General features: G+C 41.0%; 2 protein-coding genes and 1 long non-coding RNA gene across 5 annotated transcripts in view; 2 read left to right on the top strand and 1 right to left on the bottom strand.

Moving 5' to 3' along the window:
• Nucleotides 1–6,354, top strand: part of LOC124046415 (inverted formin-2-like) — a 22,142-nt gene extending 15,788 nt beyond the window's left edge. Inside the window, exons 18-23 of one of the 3 annotated variants that reach the window (XM_046366761.1) lie at nt 20–184; nt 307–409; nt 2,009–2,161; nt 2,490–3,236; nt 3,520–3,573; nt 4,393–6,354. In XM_046366761.1, the coding sequence (XP_046222717.1) occupies nt 20–184; nt 307–409; nt 2,009–2,161; nt 2,490–3,236; nt 3,520–3,572 (1,221 nt within the window). In that variant the 3' untranslated portion in view covers nt 3,573; nt 4,393–6,354. Of the gene's footprint in view, nt 1–19; nt 185–306; nt 410–2,008; nt 2,162–2,489; nt 3,237–3,519; nt 3,574–4,392 lie in introns of those variants that run through there. The other 2 variants (XM_046366762.1, XM_046366763.1) reach the window with 2 other exon arrangements.
• Nucleotides 1–13,534, bottom strand: part of LOC124046417 — a 24,210-nt gene extending 10,676 nt beyond the window's left edge. The window contains exons 1-2 of the long non-coding RNA XR_006841012.1: nt 12,278–13,534; nt 3,060–3,172 (exon numbers count right to left, since the gene is read on the bottom strand). This is a non-coding gene — a long non-coding RNA (uncharacterized LOC124046417). The remainder of the gene's footprint in view (nt 1–3,059; nt 3,173–12,277) is intronic.
• Nucleotides 6,477–17,039, top strand: LOC124046416 (adenylosuccinate synthetase isozyme 1 C-like). The gene is made up of 13 exons (XM_046366765.1): nt 6,477–6,753; nt 8,310–8,412; nt 8,513–8,575; nt 8,671–8,721; nt 8,867–8,933; nt 9,345–9,452; nt 9,573–9,654; nt 9,743–9,869; nt 9,993–10,147; nt 13,396–13,520; nt 13,680–13,777; nt 13,937–14,086; nt 14,494–17,039. The coding sequence occupies exons 1-13, from the start codon at nt 6,556–6,558 to the stop codon at nt 14,544–14,546; spliced, it is 1,380 nt and encodes a 459-aa protein (XP_046222721.1). The 5' UTR covers nt 6,477–6,555; the 3' UTR covers nt 14,547–17,039.

The following is a 17,039-nucleotide window of genomic DNA, read 5'->3' as shown; positions in this document are numbered from 1 at the left end:
GTTTGTTTCCCTCCCCAAGAAAAACCTGGAGGCCTGCCGAGATTTGGAGGAATTTTTTTGGGAGATTGTGAGGAAGAAGGGTGACCTGGCCCTCTACCTGTGTGAGGATATCAACAATCTTTCCCTGGAGGAGCTTTTTGGCACCATCAAGACCTTTAGGGGACTTTTCATCAAAGCCTTAAAAGTCAGAGGAACAAGTTTAGATGACTGCAAATAATGAATACTGATTTCCATCACTAGAAAACTGAATATAAACATTTGTGGCTTGGCGTAATCGCTTTCTCAATTTTCTATTTATACCCACAGGAAAACAAAACCAGAAAAGAGCAGGCTGTGAAGGTGGAGAAAAGGAAGAAGCAGCTTGAGGAGGAGGAATCCAAAAGACAGAAGGGGGAGAACGGAAAAATAAGTGAGTTCTTCTGATATACAGTGGCTTGCGAAAGTGTTCACCCCCTTGGCATTTTTCCTATTTTTTTGCCTTACAACCTGGAATTAAAATAGAAATTTAAAATTTGGTTGGGGTTGTATCATTTGATTTAAACAACATGCCTACCACTTTGAAGATTTTTTTTGTGTGAAACAAACAAAGAAATACGATTTTAAAAAACAAAAAACTGCTCCAGCTCCTTCACGTTGGATGGGTTCCGCTGGTGTACAGCAATCTTTAAGTCATACCACAGATTCTTAATTGGATTGAGGTCTGGGCTTTGACTAGGCCATTCCAATATATTTAAATGTTTCACCTTAAGCCACTTGAGTGTTGCTTTAGCAGTATTCTTAGGGTCACTGTCCTGCTGGAAGGTGAACCTCCATCCCAGTCTCAAATCTCTGGAAGAGTGAAACAGGTTTCCGTCAAGAATTTCCCCATATTTAGTTCCATCCATCATCCCTTAAATTCTGACCAGTTCTCCAGTCCCTGACGATGAAAAACATCCCCACAGCATGATGCTGTCACCAGCATTATGCTGGTGTTCACAGGGTCATGAGTGGTGTTGGGTTTGCACCAGACATAGCGTTTTGCTTGATGGCCAAAAAGTTAAATTTCATCTGACCAGAATACCTTCTTCCATATGTTTGGGGAGTCTCCCACATGCCTTTTGGCGAACACCAAATGTGTTCGCTTATTTTTTTCTTCAAGCAATGGCTTTTTTTCTGGACACTCTTCCGTAAAGCCAAGCTCTGTGGAGTGTACGGCTTAAAATGGTACCTATGGACAGATACTCCAATCTCCGCTGTGGAGCGTTGCACCTCCTTCAGGGTTATCTTTGGTCTCTTTGTTGCCTCTCTGATTAATGTCCTCCTTGCCTGGTCTGTGAGTTTTGATGGGCGGCCCTCTCTTGGCAGGTTTGTTGTGGTGCCATATTCTTTACATTTTTTATCATGTATTTAATGGTGCTCCGTAGGATGTTCAAAGTTTTGGATATTTTTTTATAACCCAACTGTGATCTGTTCTCCACAACTTTGTCCTTGACCTGTTTGGAGAGCTCCTTGTTCTTCTTAGTGCCACTTGCTTGGTGGTGCCCCTTGCTTAGTGGTGTTGCAGACTTTGGGGCCTTTCAGAACAGGTGTGTATATTCTGAGATCATGTGACAGATCATTTGACACTTAGATTGCACACAGGTGGACTTTATTTAACTAATTATGTGACTTCTGAAGGTAATTGGTTGCACCAGATATTATTTGGGGGCTTCATAGCAAAGGGGCTGAATACATATGCACCTACCACTTTTCATTTTTTTTCAGAAATTTTTGAAATTTCATTTCACCAATTTGGACTATTTTGTGTATGTCCATTAAATGAAATCCAAATAAAAATCCATTTAAATTACAGGTTGTAATGCAAAAATGCAAAAATAGGAAAAATGCCAAGGGGGTGAATACTTTTGCAAGGCACTGTATCTCCTCTGTCATATGAGTCCAACTATGTTTTGTATTCACACTAAGATTATACAGCATAACGAGCCATGTGGTATCTTGATATGCCTCTTTCTCTATCCTCTATCACCAGTCCGGAAAGGACCCTCGCCACAGGACGATGGCTGTATTATCGACCACCTTCTTGCTGACATCCGGAAAGGCTTCCATCTCAGGAAGATGCGGCCCAGGTGCGAAATGGAAAGCCCCCCCTCTAGTGAAATGAATAGGAAAATGGGCCAGCCTGGTAAGGACAAGATGCCTCTGACCCCGTCCCGTCTCCAACTCCACTCCTACTCTCCTGCACTGAACCAGAAACAGGCTTTGCCGCTCCATCTTTGTGCTTCCGTTTGTGATTTTGTGCAGCCACTACAACTACCAATTACACTTGCTTAATTTCATCAAGAATGTGTGCTTGGTCATGCTTCTTTGTGTCTTTTCTTGAGAAACACCACTTGCTAGATTCAAACATTGCCTGCTTTTAAGGATGATGACATGTTTGGAATGCCTGGTACAGTAGACGTGCTCTTCCTACCTGTCTTCATGCATTAACAGAACCGCCTTCTTCACTGCAGGATCAAGTGTCAAGCATGTAATAGAAGAAGCCAAAGCCTCTGTCTCAGAAGCCTCTAGCACTCCCAGTCAAACTCAACCCCAGGCAGAGGAGAGGGCCCCAAGAGAAGGAATGAACGAATGCCCCAGCAAACCCCAAGAAAAAACAGTTTTTTCCAGCCTTCCCACAACCAATTCACCAACACAGGAGATTCCGGGAATGGGTGTCCTAAATAACACTCCAAGCATCTCTACCTTCACAGATGCAGACCTGCCTGAAATCAACCTGATGGTAACAGAGGACTTGATGCCTGAATGTCCACAGAGCAATGGAGAGAGTCACCTTAATGGAGCCCGCACACTTCCTGTCACTGATATGGACATGATGATAGAGAGTAATGGTGAAAGCAACCTGATAGGAAAAACCATTGGCCAAGATGAAGTTGGAGGTAAGAGCAACATTATGATGGTAAAGACTTTAGGACAAGATGAGGCTGGGGATGACATGATGGTGAAGATGGTGGCACAGGATGAGGGTATAACTAATGGACACCCGGACACCAATGGCAGCACAGACACCAACGGCAACGTACCTATGGTCAGTGCTGCAGAAAGTGGACCGGCGTACGATGTGCCCGATGGAGTGGACTCTGAAGATCTGCTCTCATCAGTGTCCAAAGCTCTGCCTGCCTCTGCATCTGAAACCCTAAAACCAGAGGGTAAAAAACAGCAGAAGCTCTTTAGAAGAAACAAAAAGAAGAGTAATGAAGGTAATGTATTCATTCATTCTAATAAAGATCATGTTTGGAACTGTGGTCTCCTGAAGTGTCTGAGAGTCCAGTTTTTTTGGTATATGGTTTTATTGCATTTTACATTACATGTTCATTTTGTACTGTTGTTTTAGCTGTGAACTTGAACATTTTAGCATAAATGTACAATTTTTGGATAACCGATCTTAAAAGCCTCCAATTTACAACACCTTGAGTCCTGTCATGATCATCAAGTAGTTTGTTTTTGGTGTTGTCTTTTTTCTTTGACTCTCTAAAACACCAGGTAACACTGGAAATGGACACCCTAAATGTAAAAAGGGGTGTGTGTTGCAGTGAGGTAGGTCAAACAACTGGTTTGAAAACTAACTGGTGCAAGCAGGAACATTTTAATCAACCCATCAGCACCAAGCCATGATTTTAATTAACAGACGTGTGTTGGCCTAAACAGGGTCTGGTTTGACCTGATTTGTGTCCTGTCCTGCTTTTAACACTCTCTTATTCAGTAAAAAAATCTATCAAATCCCTGCTAATCAAATTGTAAGCCTGTCATCATGACTCAAGATGAACCACTTTGTGTGAGACCTCTCTTGGCCACTACTTTATGCACTCTTTATCAGCCTGAATCATAGAGTTTTATCTTATAAAGACATACAGTACTTAACCTCGAACTGACACCTCTTAAGTGCCACAATTGAAAAATCATTATCATATCCAAGTTAACTTCACTGTCATACTGAGCTTTTCAACTTGTGACGGCCTCACCGGGAAGACCTTCCTCATCACATTTTTTTTTTGTGGAATTTTGCTGTCATGTTTTCTGTGCCTCCATACCCCTGTGTTACTAAACTGTCCACCCTCACAACAACCGAGTTAAACTACTAATGCAATGCCTTTTTTTGTGCTTCCTGTAAACTGTCCTTTGTAAGTTTGACTTTGCTGAAAGCTTTAATGATCTTGAAATTGATGGAACCAACAGCACTGAATTTAATTTCCAAAATAATTGTATTCATCACTGTCCATTCTCTTCAATACCAAGATCCACCAAATGCAGTCTTTGGTATCCCACTTTGTTTGATATTATCTGCATACTATTTTAAGTAATTGGTATGTCATTTGATTTGTTCAATCTATTAATTTCACTATTTAATCTCTCTAGGCAATTCCCGGAAATGGAAGTCAAGAGGGAAAAGAAAATGTTGATTTTTCCATACATGGTTTCTGCACATTGTAATGGACTACATCAGGGGTCGGCAACCCTGTTCCTGGAGTGCCGCAGGTGTTCCAACTAGGCACCATAACAGGGGTGCGTTCAGTTCGCTCAAACGTTTGCTACATTGTGAACGGTTTGTATTGAACCACACGTTTTCCCAAAATGTTATTGTACTTTCTTGAACAGACTTTGAGATACGTTTGCTCCGTTCTGTGAGTGTGCGGGGGTGTGGCTTGACGCAACAAGTGATGTATTTAAAGGGACGCTGTGCGTTTGAACCCACAACCCAACTTCTCCCCGTTTGTCAACTGGTTGTTCAGTACAGCATCGTTTCCATTCAATTTAATGTTCTGTTACGTTTTTATGTACTGAACACAGCCCTGACCAACTGAGCTAATTGATCAATTTAGCGATTGCCCCCAATTTATCACACCTGGTCTTCCAGGTCGGTTAGATTTGTGGCACACCAGGACCAGGATTTCCTACCCCTGGATAACATTATATTGAACTACATTGATTCATCCAGGAAGATATTAGCATGGTCTTCCTTCCTTTGATAATTTTGAGTTCTTGAAACATTTGTGAAATAAACAGGAAAAACTGCTATGGTTCCCTGGCCAGGTTGATTTGTATTCTACCAAGAGGCTGTTGTGTTCCACAAGGCTACTGTTTTTAGTCTCTGCACAGCCTCAATCCCAGCAAATTTACTCTGTCGCTGAAACCTGGTCTCAGAGCATTTCGTATTTTTCTGTACGTAAATCCGAGGCACCATTTATTATTGTATGTTTCGTATGGTATGTATTAATTTATGGATGTCCATTACCCATTTTGTATGATATTTTACAAATTACAATTTGTATTATATGTTACAAATTTACAAAATGTACAATATGTTGCGAATCTGCGAAAGGTATGATATGTTACAAATTCTGTCTAGGTGGCTAACGTTAGCTAGCTGGCTTACATTAGCTAGGCTAGGTGTTAAGGTAAAGTTGAGGTTTAGGAGTTAGGTTAAAGGGATATGGTAAGGGTTAGCTAAAATGGTTAGGGGGAGGGCTAGCTAACATGTAAAGTAGCTAAAAATGTAGTAAGTAGTTGAAAAGTTGCTAAAATACTAAAGTTGTCCGTGATGGGATTAGAACTCAAAACCTCTTGGGTTTCTAGACGTTTGCGTTATGCCACCCTGTTTTTGACCAAAGTAACCGTCTGTCTTATGTAACAATACCTAACATATCATACTAATTTGACTGTCCTGGATTTACAAGTACTATGTTACGTCTAGTCTATGAGACCAGGCTGGGTCAACATTCTGTCACTTTAGGTGTTCTATACTGAAGAATAAAAAGTGTATGTACTTTTTGTTATTGTTTTGTATTTGTTGGAATATAAAAACACAGGCTACATTTCCAAAGCTATAAATAACCTCCAGCACAGTTGGAACCAAATTCGTGTCTATTTCACAATAAACTTTGATAGTGTGTTGGTTGGAACAGTTGTGCTGAAAATAGTATTCCAGTCTTTTGTGAATGTCGTGAACATGTTTTAAACGTTTTGATTCCACACATGGCATATAGGAAAAAAAAATCAGCTTTCTTCCTGCTGTTATCAATAACTAACTTATTTCTACAATTATAATTTACAATACAATACACGTGTATTAAACCCCGAGGGGCAATTCGTTCAGGACGGACAGGGTTCTTCAGTAGGACAAACACACAGACAGTATAAAATATGAACACTTAAGGCATCTATTAAAAATGTATAGTGCAATTTTAGGTAAGTTAATTAAGCCCTGGAAGTTTACTATCTCTAGAAATGTGATAGCTTAGACGGTGCCATGTTAGCAAATAGACTAACAGAATTAGTATCGAATATTGATTCTGGAGTATAATAAAAGATGAATTCACATTATGAGATTGCCTTTCTCTTTATTGATATCAAACAAGTATTTATGGAAACGTGGACTTGGGCGACAGTGCTGCCAGGCGCGGTTTGAGATCTGCCTACTGCGTTCGTGCGTCCTGCTCTGACATCATGGAGACACTGATATGGCAATGCTACTGTTAGAAACATTCTAGTCTGTTTCAGACAGACAGCCGAAGCAACATCATGTCGTTGAGCTGGTCAGCAAAAGACCACAAGAGTTCTACAAATTCCCCCTCCAACCCTACCCAAGGGCTGAAGCGGCCACGGAATGACACAGGGAACAAAGTGACTGTGGTGCTCGGTGCGCAATGGGGAGATGAAGGCAAAGGAAAAGTCGTCGATTTACTGGCGACTCAGTCTGACCTTGTTTGCAGATGTCAGGTAATATCGTGTGCATATAATGCGATATTAATGTAACCTTGACATGCTTGAACTGACAACTTAGAACGCATTTTGATTGTGTGAAATTCATGACGTGTCTTTAGAAAAGTAATGTCTCAACATACCTGAATCGGTGACTGTCAGTGTACTTTACAACCGTATGACAGGTGTGTGGCAGGCATTGGAAAAACCTTGAAATAGCTTACTGTTGTTATTATTTTGTTCAGTGGAGTGATGTTTCAGAACGTTTTTTGGCACGTAAATGTTTCATGTGATGTCCTCAGTAGGCTATAATGGAATTTAGGATACATCTTGTTTTCTATTTTATCAATACAGGATATTAGTTTAAATGTAATTTTGAATAATTCAAACATGTATTTAGAAAACAGGGTGATATCTGACCTATAGTAAACTGCTCAAATTGACCAAAGTACAAACAATATGGAAAAACTATAACTATTTCTTACAAATTAAAGTCTAAAATCACACAGTAATGACAGGGAAAGGTAGCATAAGATCACAATTGGATCAATACTCATATTATTACAAAGGTGTATTAACATAAAAAGTGTGTTATAACTAGGTCACCCTACACTCTTAGTAAAAAGGGATACAAAAGGATTCTGCGGCTGTCCCCATAGAAGAACCCTTTTTGATTCCAGGTAGAACTATTTTGAGTTCCATGTAGAACCTTCTGTGGAAAGGGTTCTACCTGGAACCAAAATTGGTTCTTCAAAGGGTGCTCCTATATTGGGACAGCCGAAGAACCCTTTTTGGTTCTAGATAGCACCTTTTCTCCTATGAGACTAACCTGAATGAAAATTATGTCAATAATCAATCAAATGTATTTTATAAAGCAGTTTTTACCTCAGCAGTCACAAAGTGCTTATACGTAAAGCCAGCCTAAAACCCCATAGAGTATGCAATGCAGATGTAGAAGCAGAGTGGCTAGGAAAAACTCCATAGAAAGGCAGGAACCTAAGAAGAAAACTTGAGGAGCCAGGTTTCAAGGGGTGGTGTGAGAGAGAGAGACTCATAGGCAAAGTTTCTCGTTGGCCAGCAAGGAAAAACTAAACTTGCTCAGAAGTAAGATTTTGGGACACTTGCAGTGTAAAGGCCATTACACAGTTGTGTTGTACTCTCCATTGACAGCAAGTCACATCACTGAGCACTCTGTGTACTCAGCCAGCCCCACCCACTGCTGGTGAAGGGTCACATTCCCAGGGTGACTTGACATGTGAGAAGGCCAGGTCTTAGCCAGGGGGCAAGGAGTGGAGAGTCTGGCAGCCAAGTATGTTAAAATAGTTGGTAGGGGGGTAGCTTGGTGACAGGGAAGGGGGCTTAGACTCTATTATCCACTGATTCAGATAGGATGATGAATTTGCTCTGGATGTATGGCCAGTGGATGTCCTGGCTGTTTTATGTCCACATTTTGCTATCCCATTACAAGTAACAGCCATTAATCAACTCAATAACTGTCCTTTTGTGATATCATGCCACTAGACTTTGTTGAAAGTGCCTGAATTTCCAAACACAATCTTGTTTTGATCTTCCAGGGTGGTAACAATGCAGGCCACACAGTGGTAGTAGAAGGCACAGAGTATGACTTCCACCTTCTCCCCAGTGGCATTATCAACCCCAAAAGCATATGTGTCATTGGTGAGTGTTTCTATCTTTATTACCATTTCCACTGGGAATGGTGACCCCAATGGGAAACTGTCTATATGTGCTTATTTATCCAGCATATGGTCCATTGTAGGTAATGGCGTAGTCATACACCTACCAGGCTTGTTTGAGGAAGCGGAGAAGAATGAGAAGAAAGGTAAATCAAGTATTTTTAGAAAAACAGTCAATACTGTAATTGTCAAGTTCGAGGAAACCATTACAGTCATGTTTTATTCTCCTTTCTCTGACCAGGTCTCAAAGGTTGGGAGAAGAGACTAATTGTCTCTGACAGAGCTCACCTCGGTATGTTTGTATTTTTCTGCTTTCACAAATGAAGCAAAGATTATATGTGCTATTTTGGTAGCGTGTGTTTATCTGCATAATGTATATATTTTTTTATTGTGCTTAGAGAAAGGATGACATTGATTTTGCTTTGATTTTTCGACAGTGTTTGATTTCCACCAGGTTGTGGATGGAATTCAGGAGACCCAGCGACAAGCGACAGAGGGAAAGATGTAAGGGTAGGGAAGGCAATGGTTGCTTACATAGGGGATGGGAATACAATGAGTCACTGTCAATGGAGACTTCAGTCAAGTGGAAGGTCATCTAGCGGTTAGAGTGTTGGGCCAGTAACCGAAAGGTCGCTAGTTGAATCTCGAGCCGTCAAGGTTAACAATCTGTCGATGTGCCCTTGAGCATTGATAATGGCTGACTCTGGCCTTGACCCCACTTTCAGGGGGAGATGGGATATGCAAAAACACATTTCCAATTCACTCGTGCATATTAATACACACTTGTACATGCGTGAAATAGGACAAATAAGCACCCACCAAATTATTATTATAATCCCTTCCACAGCTGATGAAAAATTGCAGATTCTATTTTGTAATCCCCTCAGCTAAAACAGGTGTTTTTCCTCATGACAGTATTGGAACGACCAAGAAAGGCATTGGACCCACCTATACCAGCAAAGCATCTCGCATTGGACTGCGTGTCTGTGACCTTCTGGGAGACTTTAAAGAGTTCTCTACCAAGTATGCTTACTGACTGACAGGACACAGTATAAACATCTAAACCTCACATACAACAAACATTTTGAGAGTCCAACAAGTGAGCAGTAATAGACATTGAGATGATTTGGGGATTTCTTTCAGATTCAAGAACCTTGTCGCACAGTACCAGTCCATGTACTCATCCCTGACAGTTGATACTGATACTCAGCTGAAAAAACTGAAGGTATGTGGTAAATCCCCTCTGAATGAATAGTCATGGACTACAGATATATTAGATCTATGAGACTGTTGTTTTGTCTTGTATTGTGCAGGAGTATGGAGAGAGGTTGCGGCCGATGGTGCGGGATGGAGTCTACTACATGTATGAGGCTCTTCATGGACCCCCAAAGAAAATTCTGGTGGAAGGGGCCAATGCTGCCCTCCTCGACATTGACTTTGGTAAGACGTGTCATAGTCCCATTGAGGATCGTACCAATGATGAGATGGACAGGGAAGTTTGATGGTTAAATGGACAACTCATCTCTATGTAAGTTTAAGTCCCTCTTTCTCTCTTCCCTTTAGGCACATATCCTTTTGTGACCTCATCAAACTGCACTGTTGGTGGGGCATGCACTGGTCTTGGCATCCCTCCCCTGAATATTGGTGAAGTGTATGGTGTATCAAAGGCCTACACCACCAGGGTAGGAATTGGTGCCTTCCCCACAGAACAGCTCAATGTAAGATCTCTTTCATCTACCTGGACATTTCTGACTCTTGCCTTACAGTAGCATCTCCTGACTGAGAGTAACGATTCAAGGGGAACAGCCAGAGCAAGACTTGAACCAGTGACCTTGAGTGAGAGTGTCCACTATCACCTATGCCATAAAGGTGAAGGCCTCTTAGCAGAGGTTATACTGCATTTTGCAGTTTGATATTTACCGACTAAGTCACTCTCTTGCAGTTTCTTTAGACATGTTGTTTTCTTTTGAGGTACAAGTAGAGTTGGATATGTATAGTAAGCCTAGTGTTTAAGGTCACATGACCCTCACAAGCCTGGTCTCAAAATGCGCTGCCTCTGTGGCCAGCTCTCAGATTGTGTGAGAGGTCTGTTAAAACACTATTTAGCTCTAATGCTGATCACATGTTCAAGGCCTAAATTTAGGCCAGAGTCAGGGTTCAAGATAGATTTACTGTCTGGTCTGGGGTTATGTTACCTAACATGAGAACTGCCCATGGAACTGCTGTTCAACATGTTTCAGCTTGATCCCTCACTCCAACTGTAAATCTATTGGTATATTAAGCATTTTATAACATTTTATTAATAAAACCATAAGGATTAGTACCCAAAAAATGACTATTGATTAACCAAGTGATCTCGACACAGTGGAGCGGGTCGAGAGTTTCAAGTTCCTTAGTGTCCACATCACCAACGAATTATCATGGTCCAAACACACCAAGACAGTCGTGAAGAGGGCATGACAAAACCTTTTCCCCCTCGGGAGACTGAAAAGATTTGTCATGGGTTCTCAGATCCTCAAAAGGTTCTTCAGCTGCACCATCGAGAGTGTCCTGACCGATTGCATCACCGCATGGTATGGCAATTGCTTGGCATCTGACCGCAAGACGCTACAGCGGGTAGTGCGTACAACCCAGTACATAACTGGGGCCAAGCTTCCTGCCATCCATGACCTATATGTTAGGTAGTGTCAGAGGAAAGCCCATAAAATTGTCAGAGACTCCAGTCACCCAAGTCATAGACTGTTTTCTCTGCTACCACACGGCAAGCGGTACCGGAGCACTACGTCTATGACCAAAAGGCTCCTTAACAGCTTCTACCCCAAGCCATAAGACTAATGAACAATTAATCAAATGGCCACCAGACTATTACACTTCACCCCTACCTACATGTATAAATTACCTCAACTAACCTGTACCCCCGCACACTGACTCGGTACCGGTACCCCCTGTATATGGCCTCATTATTTATTTATTTGGTTATTTGGTCAATATTTTCTTAACTCTTCTTGGAACTGCACTGCTGCTTAAGGGCTTGTAAGTAAGCATTTCACGGTACGCTCTACACTTGTTATATTAGGCACATGTGACAAATAAAGTTTGATTTGATTCTAGATTGTCACGGTGCTGACTTTTGCCCAATGCCTGCAGCAAAAGCCTCTACCCCGTCCTCTGGCTGGGCAGAGTACTTTGGGACTTTAGTTACTTCGGTGTAACAAGGGCCTTGCCGTGCGGCCCTACCAACCCTTCTATTTATCCGTAATGGCCCTTCGCGTGAGTTGGGTTTGTTCCTTCGTTCACGTTGTCACTCCCTTATTGTCCGGTCTAGTATGAGGCCTTGGATAGATATACTCCTATTTAAATATTATTAAGCGTTATGGATTCCTCCTATATTTCCTTGCCCTCAAGTTATCTTTACCTATGTATATATCAATACCTAATAACAACTCCTAGTAGTTATTATGCTCGTCAGCTAGTAGTCACTCGGAAACTAGTATTGGTATATGTTTTGACTTCCTTAAAAATATATTATTGTCCACACAATGAAATATTCTTTAGTGCAATCACTTTAACCTATAACCAGGGTCACTTTCTGTTCAGTGAGAGTGTCAAAGCCGTTTGCTCTCCAGATCCTTAATCTGGCCTAGTTGTCAAAGTTTCAAGCTTTTATTAAGTCACTGTTTTTTGTCTTATACACATCATTACAATTCAATGGTTATACAGTTTCTCAATACAACAATAATGCTCAATCAATCCTTAATGCTTTAAGCTATGCCAGATAATATTGCAAAACTTTAAATGCGTTAACACTTCTAACAATATTGACTAAATAGCGAAAATAGTTCAATTACCTTAAATGCTCAGTCCCTTGGTCACTTTCCCGTAATCGGTATTCTTACGGCTATGACGCTAGATTCCGAATTCCAGTATCTCTATACACTTTCAACTCTGTGTATGGACTCAATATATTGTAACTGGTATTTTGCTGTTTCCTTGTATTGCCAATCACATCTGTACCTGATGTCTCACTGAGTGACCGACACTTTGTCTTTATTCAAGAGGTGGTTAGACCTCTGTTTTTCTTAGACTCAGTCTCGGGGTCACCAAGTTCAACCAAGTATATTCAGATCGTGATCCAATAAGTATATAGGCAAAATAATCCAATTCTCTAATATTGTTCTAGTCCAACAAAAAGCGTATATCCTAATACTAGTAACTTACAACTCTGTGTATAGACTCAATATATTGTAACTGGTATTTTGCTGTTTCCTTGTATTGCCAATCACATCTGTACCTGATGTCTCACTGAGTGACCGCCACTTTGTCTGTATTCAAGAGGTGGTTAGACCTCTGTTTTTCTTAGACTCAGTCTCGGGGTCACCAAGTTCAACCAAGTATATTCAGATAGTGATCCAATAAGTACATAGACAAAATAATCCAATTTTCTAATATTGTTATAGTCTAACAAAAAGCGTATAGTGCAATAGTAAATTTACCTGTGATGATCCTCCATATGAAGTCTGTCTCACATGTTAACGAGGATCATGCTGTCTTATGATCTCTGTTCTCTTTATATATCTTTTTAAAGGGGAAGTTCCAACTGGTGCTGTAGACCTACGTAATCTTAGGCCTGTGTGTTAAACGGAAGCTTCCTATTATTACCATTTAAGGTCATGCACTACTGACTCTCATATTGCTGCTTCCGTGTTACTGTTGGCTGATTCTACTCAATCATACCAGCTGGTTGTTTCTACCACTGGAGGCGGCGTAGGGGGTATGTCAAGCGTCAGCTGGGAGAAGTCTATGATAGGTATCTCCTCTGCTTCCCCCCGTTGTCCAGTTTCTGCAGGCGCGGTCCGTGGTTCCATGAGGTCCCGTGAATGTCCTGTGTTGTGGTCCCCATTGCTTGATGGAGTGGGCAGATTCTTTTCATCTCTTGTCACAAGATAACTGAGTCTGTTTTGTGCAGCCAACAGGTGAGCTGCTGCAGACGAGAGGTCATGAGGTGGGCGTGACAACGGGCAGGAAACGTCGCTGTGGCTGGCTGGACCTGGTCATCCTGAGATACGCCCACATGATCAATGGCTTCACTGCGTGAGCGGATAGGACTAAAATATCACCCCCTATGAAGTCTTTATCTGACTGGTTCAATGTACTGTCGCTGCCTGTGAATGCTAGTCTGAATGTAATTCATGTAGTAGTTTTCCTCTCTTTTCTCAAATGTGTTAAACAAATAACATTGTTTCCTAACAGCATTGCTTTGACAAAACTTGACATCCTTGATGTGCTGGATGAGATCAAAGTAGGAGTGGCCTACAAAATCAATGGCAAAAGAATTCCCCATTTCCCAGGTATGCTCTCTACATGAAACTGTATTGATTGATTAAGAAGTAGGCCTACTTGTACCAGACTAGGCCAACACTGTAAAAGAGACATTCATTAAGTATTATCTCGACAAACATTTGATTTCTCTTCGATTTATTAATTATCGTCTACCTTCATTCACATAGCTAACATGGAGCTGTTGCACAAAGTGGAGGTAGAGTATGAGACCTTCCCAGGCTGGAAGAGTGATACGTCTGCAGCCAGGAAGTGGAATGATCTCCCCCAGAAGGCTCAGAACTACATCCGCTTTGTGGAGAACCACATTGGAGTACCCAGTAAGTTAAATGCAGAATACAGGGAGTTCCTGCTGACAACAGGCTAGTCTTCAGTAGGGCACAAACTGAAAACAAAAATAAGCCTTCTTATTGAACAAATAGGCATATAGGCCATAGTAGTATCTCCTCCATTTCACCACATTTCAAAATATTTTCTTCAGTGGAATGCCTACTGAAGGTGACCGAGTTTTACCAGCTACAACCATACCACAGTCCAGCATACTGACCACTGAATGGGAACCTGAAGAGCCTTGGTACAGGGACATGGCTTCAATGTGCCAGTGGGGGGCAGTATTGGCTATATTATAACATGTATCCAATTCTGAAAGAATGATACTAGTCTAGTGTAAAGGCTTTTGAGATTTGTGAGTGTTTTTTGACATGTCCTTTGTAATTTCTCTCTACAGTTAAGTGGGTCGGCGTCGGAAAGTCCAGAGAGTGCATGATCCAGATGTTCTAGAGACTTTTCCTTTTCTCTCCCCAAGATGGATGCACATGGATGGACAAGATGTGGCTTGATGTGACATATGTTTACAACCCTCAAACTATCTAATATTCTGTAGAACCTGTTGCCAACAGATACGTGTAGCCTTGAAACAATGTTGTGTGGAAACGTTGGTAACTTTACATCTATCTGTGTTGCATCAGTAAATTGCCTTGTCATGACGTCTGCCAGAAAGTCCTGCAGTATGACTGAGCCATGTGTAAATATTACCTTGTGCCACACAACAACCCTGAAAGAAAAAAACACACCCAATAACTTTTCCTCCTGAGTAATGTTAACTGCCTTATGTTTTTGGTCTTCTTTAGGGATGGATCAAAATCTACATAATGTGTACCTGGAGAAAATGGGGGAGGGTAATGCTTTTTCAATTTCAGTCAAGGGGAGGGCTTTGTATTTTTTTTTAAATCTAGTCCAGGGGAGGGTCATATAATTTGTAATTGATGAAATGTCTATATTTCTCAAGTGTTTTAGAATGAGTTGCTTGTTAGGCTATATATATCGATGTGTGCCCGATGTCGCCCCTCAACCCTGATTCTCCGCTTTGGGCGCAATATCAAGTGCGTCTATAGGCTATTTAGTGTGGTCTCAATCAAAAGATCCATAGCTTATTGGCTATAGGCTATGAATTGCATGCTCGGAGAAGCACAGAGCAAAGTTATATTTTTAAGAAAGCTGCTGGGATGGTGTAAATGAAACTAGGTTGCATTACACACTGCAATGGGTTTTTCCACCCTGAGCCCCGGCCTGCTCTGCTCTTGCTGATCAAAAACGTCTTTGTGTGCTGCCTAACCAATGGCTGTTCAGTGTAGGACTATGGTGGCAGTTTAAAAGGAGAGTCAAAGGTCTCTTGCAAACATAATATATATATTTTATATTAGGCCTAGTCCAAACAATGCAAACAATCTTGCGTGCAGACTAGCTTATCACCTATGTTCTGTTCAGCTTGAGAAGGAGAGCTTGAAGATGAGGAGGAGGACCGGAGGTCAACTTTGATAGCTTGCTACTACTATATATGGGGATATCATTGGTAGTTGTTTAGCTTCTTTGACGTTCAGACCCTGAGCTGTAACCTTCTATAGTCAAGGAGACAAAAAAATGACTTTGCTTGGGAAGAAATGTAATTCTGTCACTATCAATTAAGCTATTCACTTTCTGTACAATATAAGATATTTAATCCCAGACAGTTTTTAGGGAAGATTAGGCAGCAGTAAATATGACATGTTTCTGTGTCTGTAGGCTTACTCTCTCTTGGGTGGAAAGTTAGGCCTAACTTTTGAAAGTACATTGCTGCTGACCTGGTCTCGGAGCATTTCGTATTATTCTGTACGTAAATCTGAGACACTCCATTTCGTATGATCTGTTACGTTTCGTATGGTATGTATTAATTTGCTAGGCTTGCGGTTAGGCTTACGGTCTGGGTTAACTTTAGGAGTTAGGTCAAATGGTTAGGGTTAGGGGAAAGGTTAGCTAAAGGGTCAAGGGACAGGTTGGTTAACATGCTGAGTAGTTACAAAGTTGCTAATTAGGTAAAATTGTCCGTGTTGAGATTCAAACTCACAACGTTTGGATTGCTAGACGTTCGGGTTATAAGCCTACCCAACCACCCTAATTTAATTTTTGCCGTAACTAACCATCTGTTTTTTGTAACCATACCGAACATAAAATATCATACCAATTTGTGTGTCTCTGGTTTATGATTTACTATGTTATGTTTAGACTACAAGACCAGGCTGCAACTTGATGTCTCAGATTTTATTATTTGCAAACAGGGACAGTTTTGTTGTAAACATTATAAAATGATCACATAGGCTTAGCTCTCTGTCCATTCTTAGCCTGTAATTTTGGTAATTTGTGTGTATTAAAAAAAATTATGCTAATGTGTAAAATGATGTAAAATTGCATGACATTTTTTATAAAAGGCCATTTTTATTCTCTGACTTGCAAGTAAGATGACAGATTCATGCAATGTGTTCACTATGAAGGGGATCTTTCCACCCCTTCTCTTGTCTAAACGGTGGTCTGCGAACCCACAACCTTCTGGCCCGCAGCTCTGTATGCTATCAAATGTCCTGTGTTGCCATGTAAGACTTACAGGAGGAAGAACATTTTCTAATCATGGATATCTAAGTTGCTGGTCTGTCCAAGCGTGAGGGTAAATGGTAGACAAGTTTTCAGCCATCCACTTTATGTTTGAATTATTATTTGGGGTTTAGGGGAGGGTCACTTTTTTTTCAAGTGTTCAGGTAGAGTTAAGGGAGGGCCATCGATTGTCATTTCAAAGCGGTTTGATTTATTTCCATGTAACCCTTATTAAAAATAAAGTTCACTCCCTTACACATTTATTACACCTGCAGACACCATATATTTTGTATCACCAAGTTGTCTGTTTGCATAATAAACAAGTTCAGGAGTGAAAGAGTGCAATAAAAAATTGCAATCCTTGTTAAA

Source organism: Oncorhynchus gorbuscha, linkage group LG10 (genome assembly GCF_021184085.1).
Source record: "Oncorhynchus gorbuscha isolate QuinsamMale2020 ecotype Even-year linkage group LG10, OgorEven_v1.0, whole genome shotgun sequence".
Classification (NCBI taxonomy): domain Eukaryota; kingdom Metazoa; phylum Chordata; class Actinopteri; order Salmoniformes; family Salmonidae; genus Oncorhynchus; species Oncorhynchus gorbuscha.
This window is presented reverse-complemented; position numbering and strand designations above follow the sequence as displayed.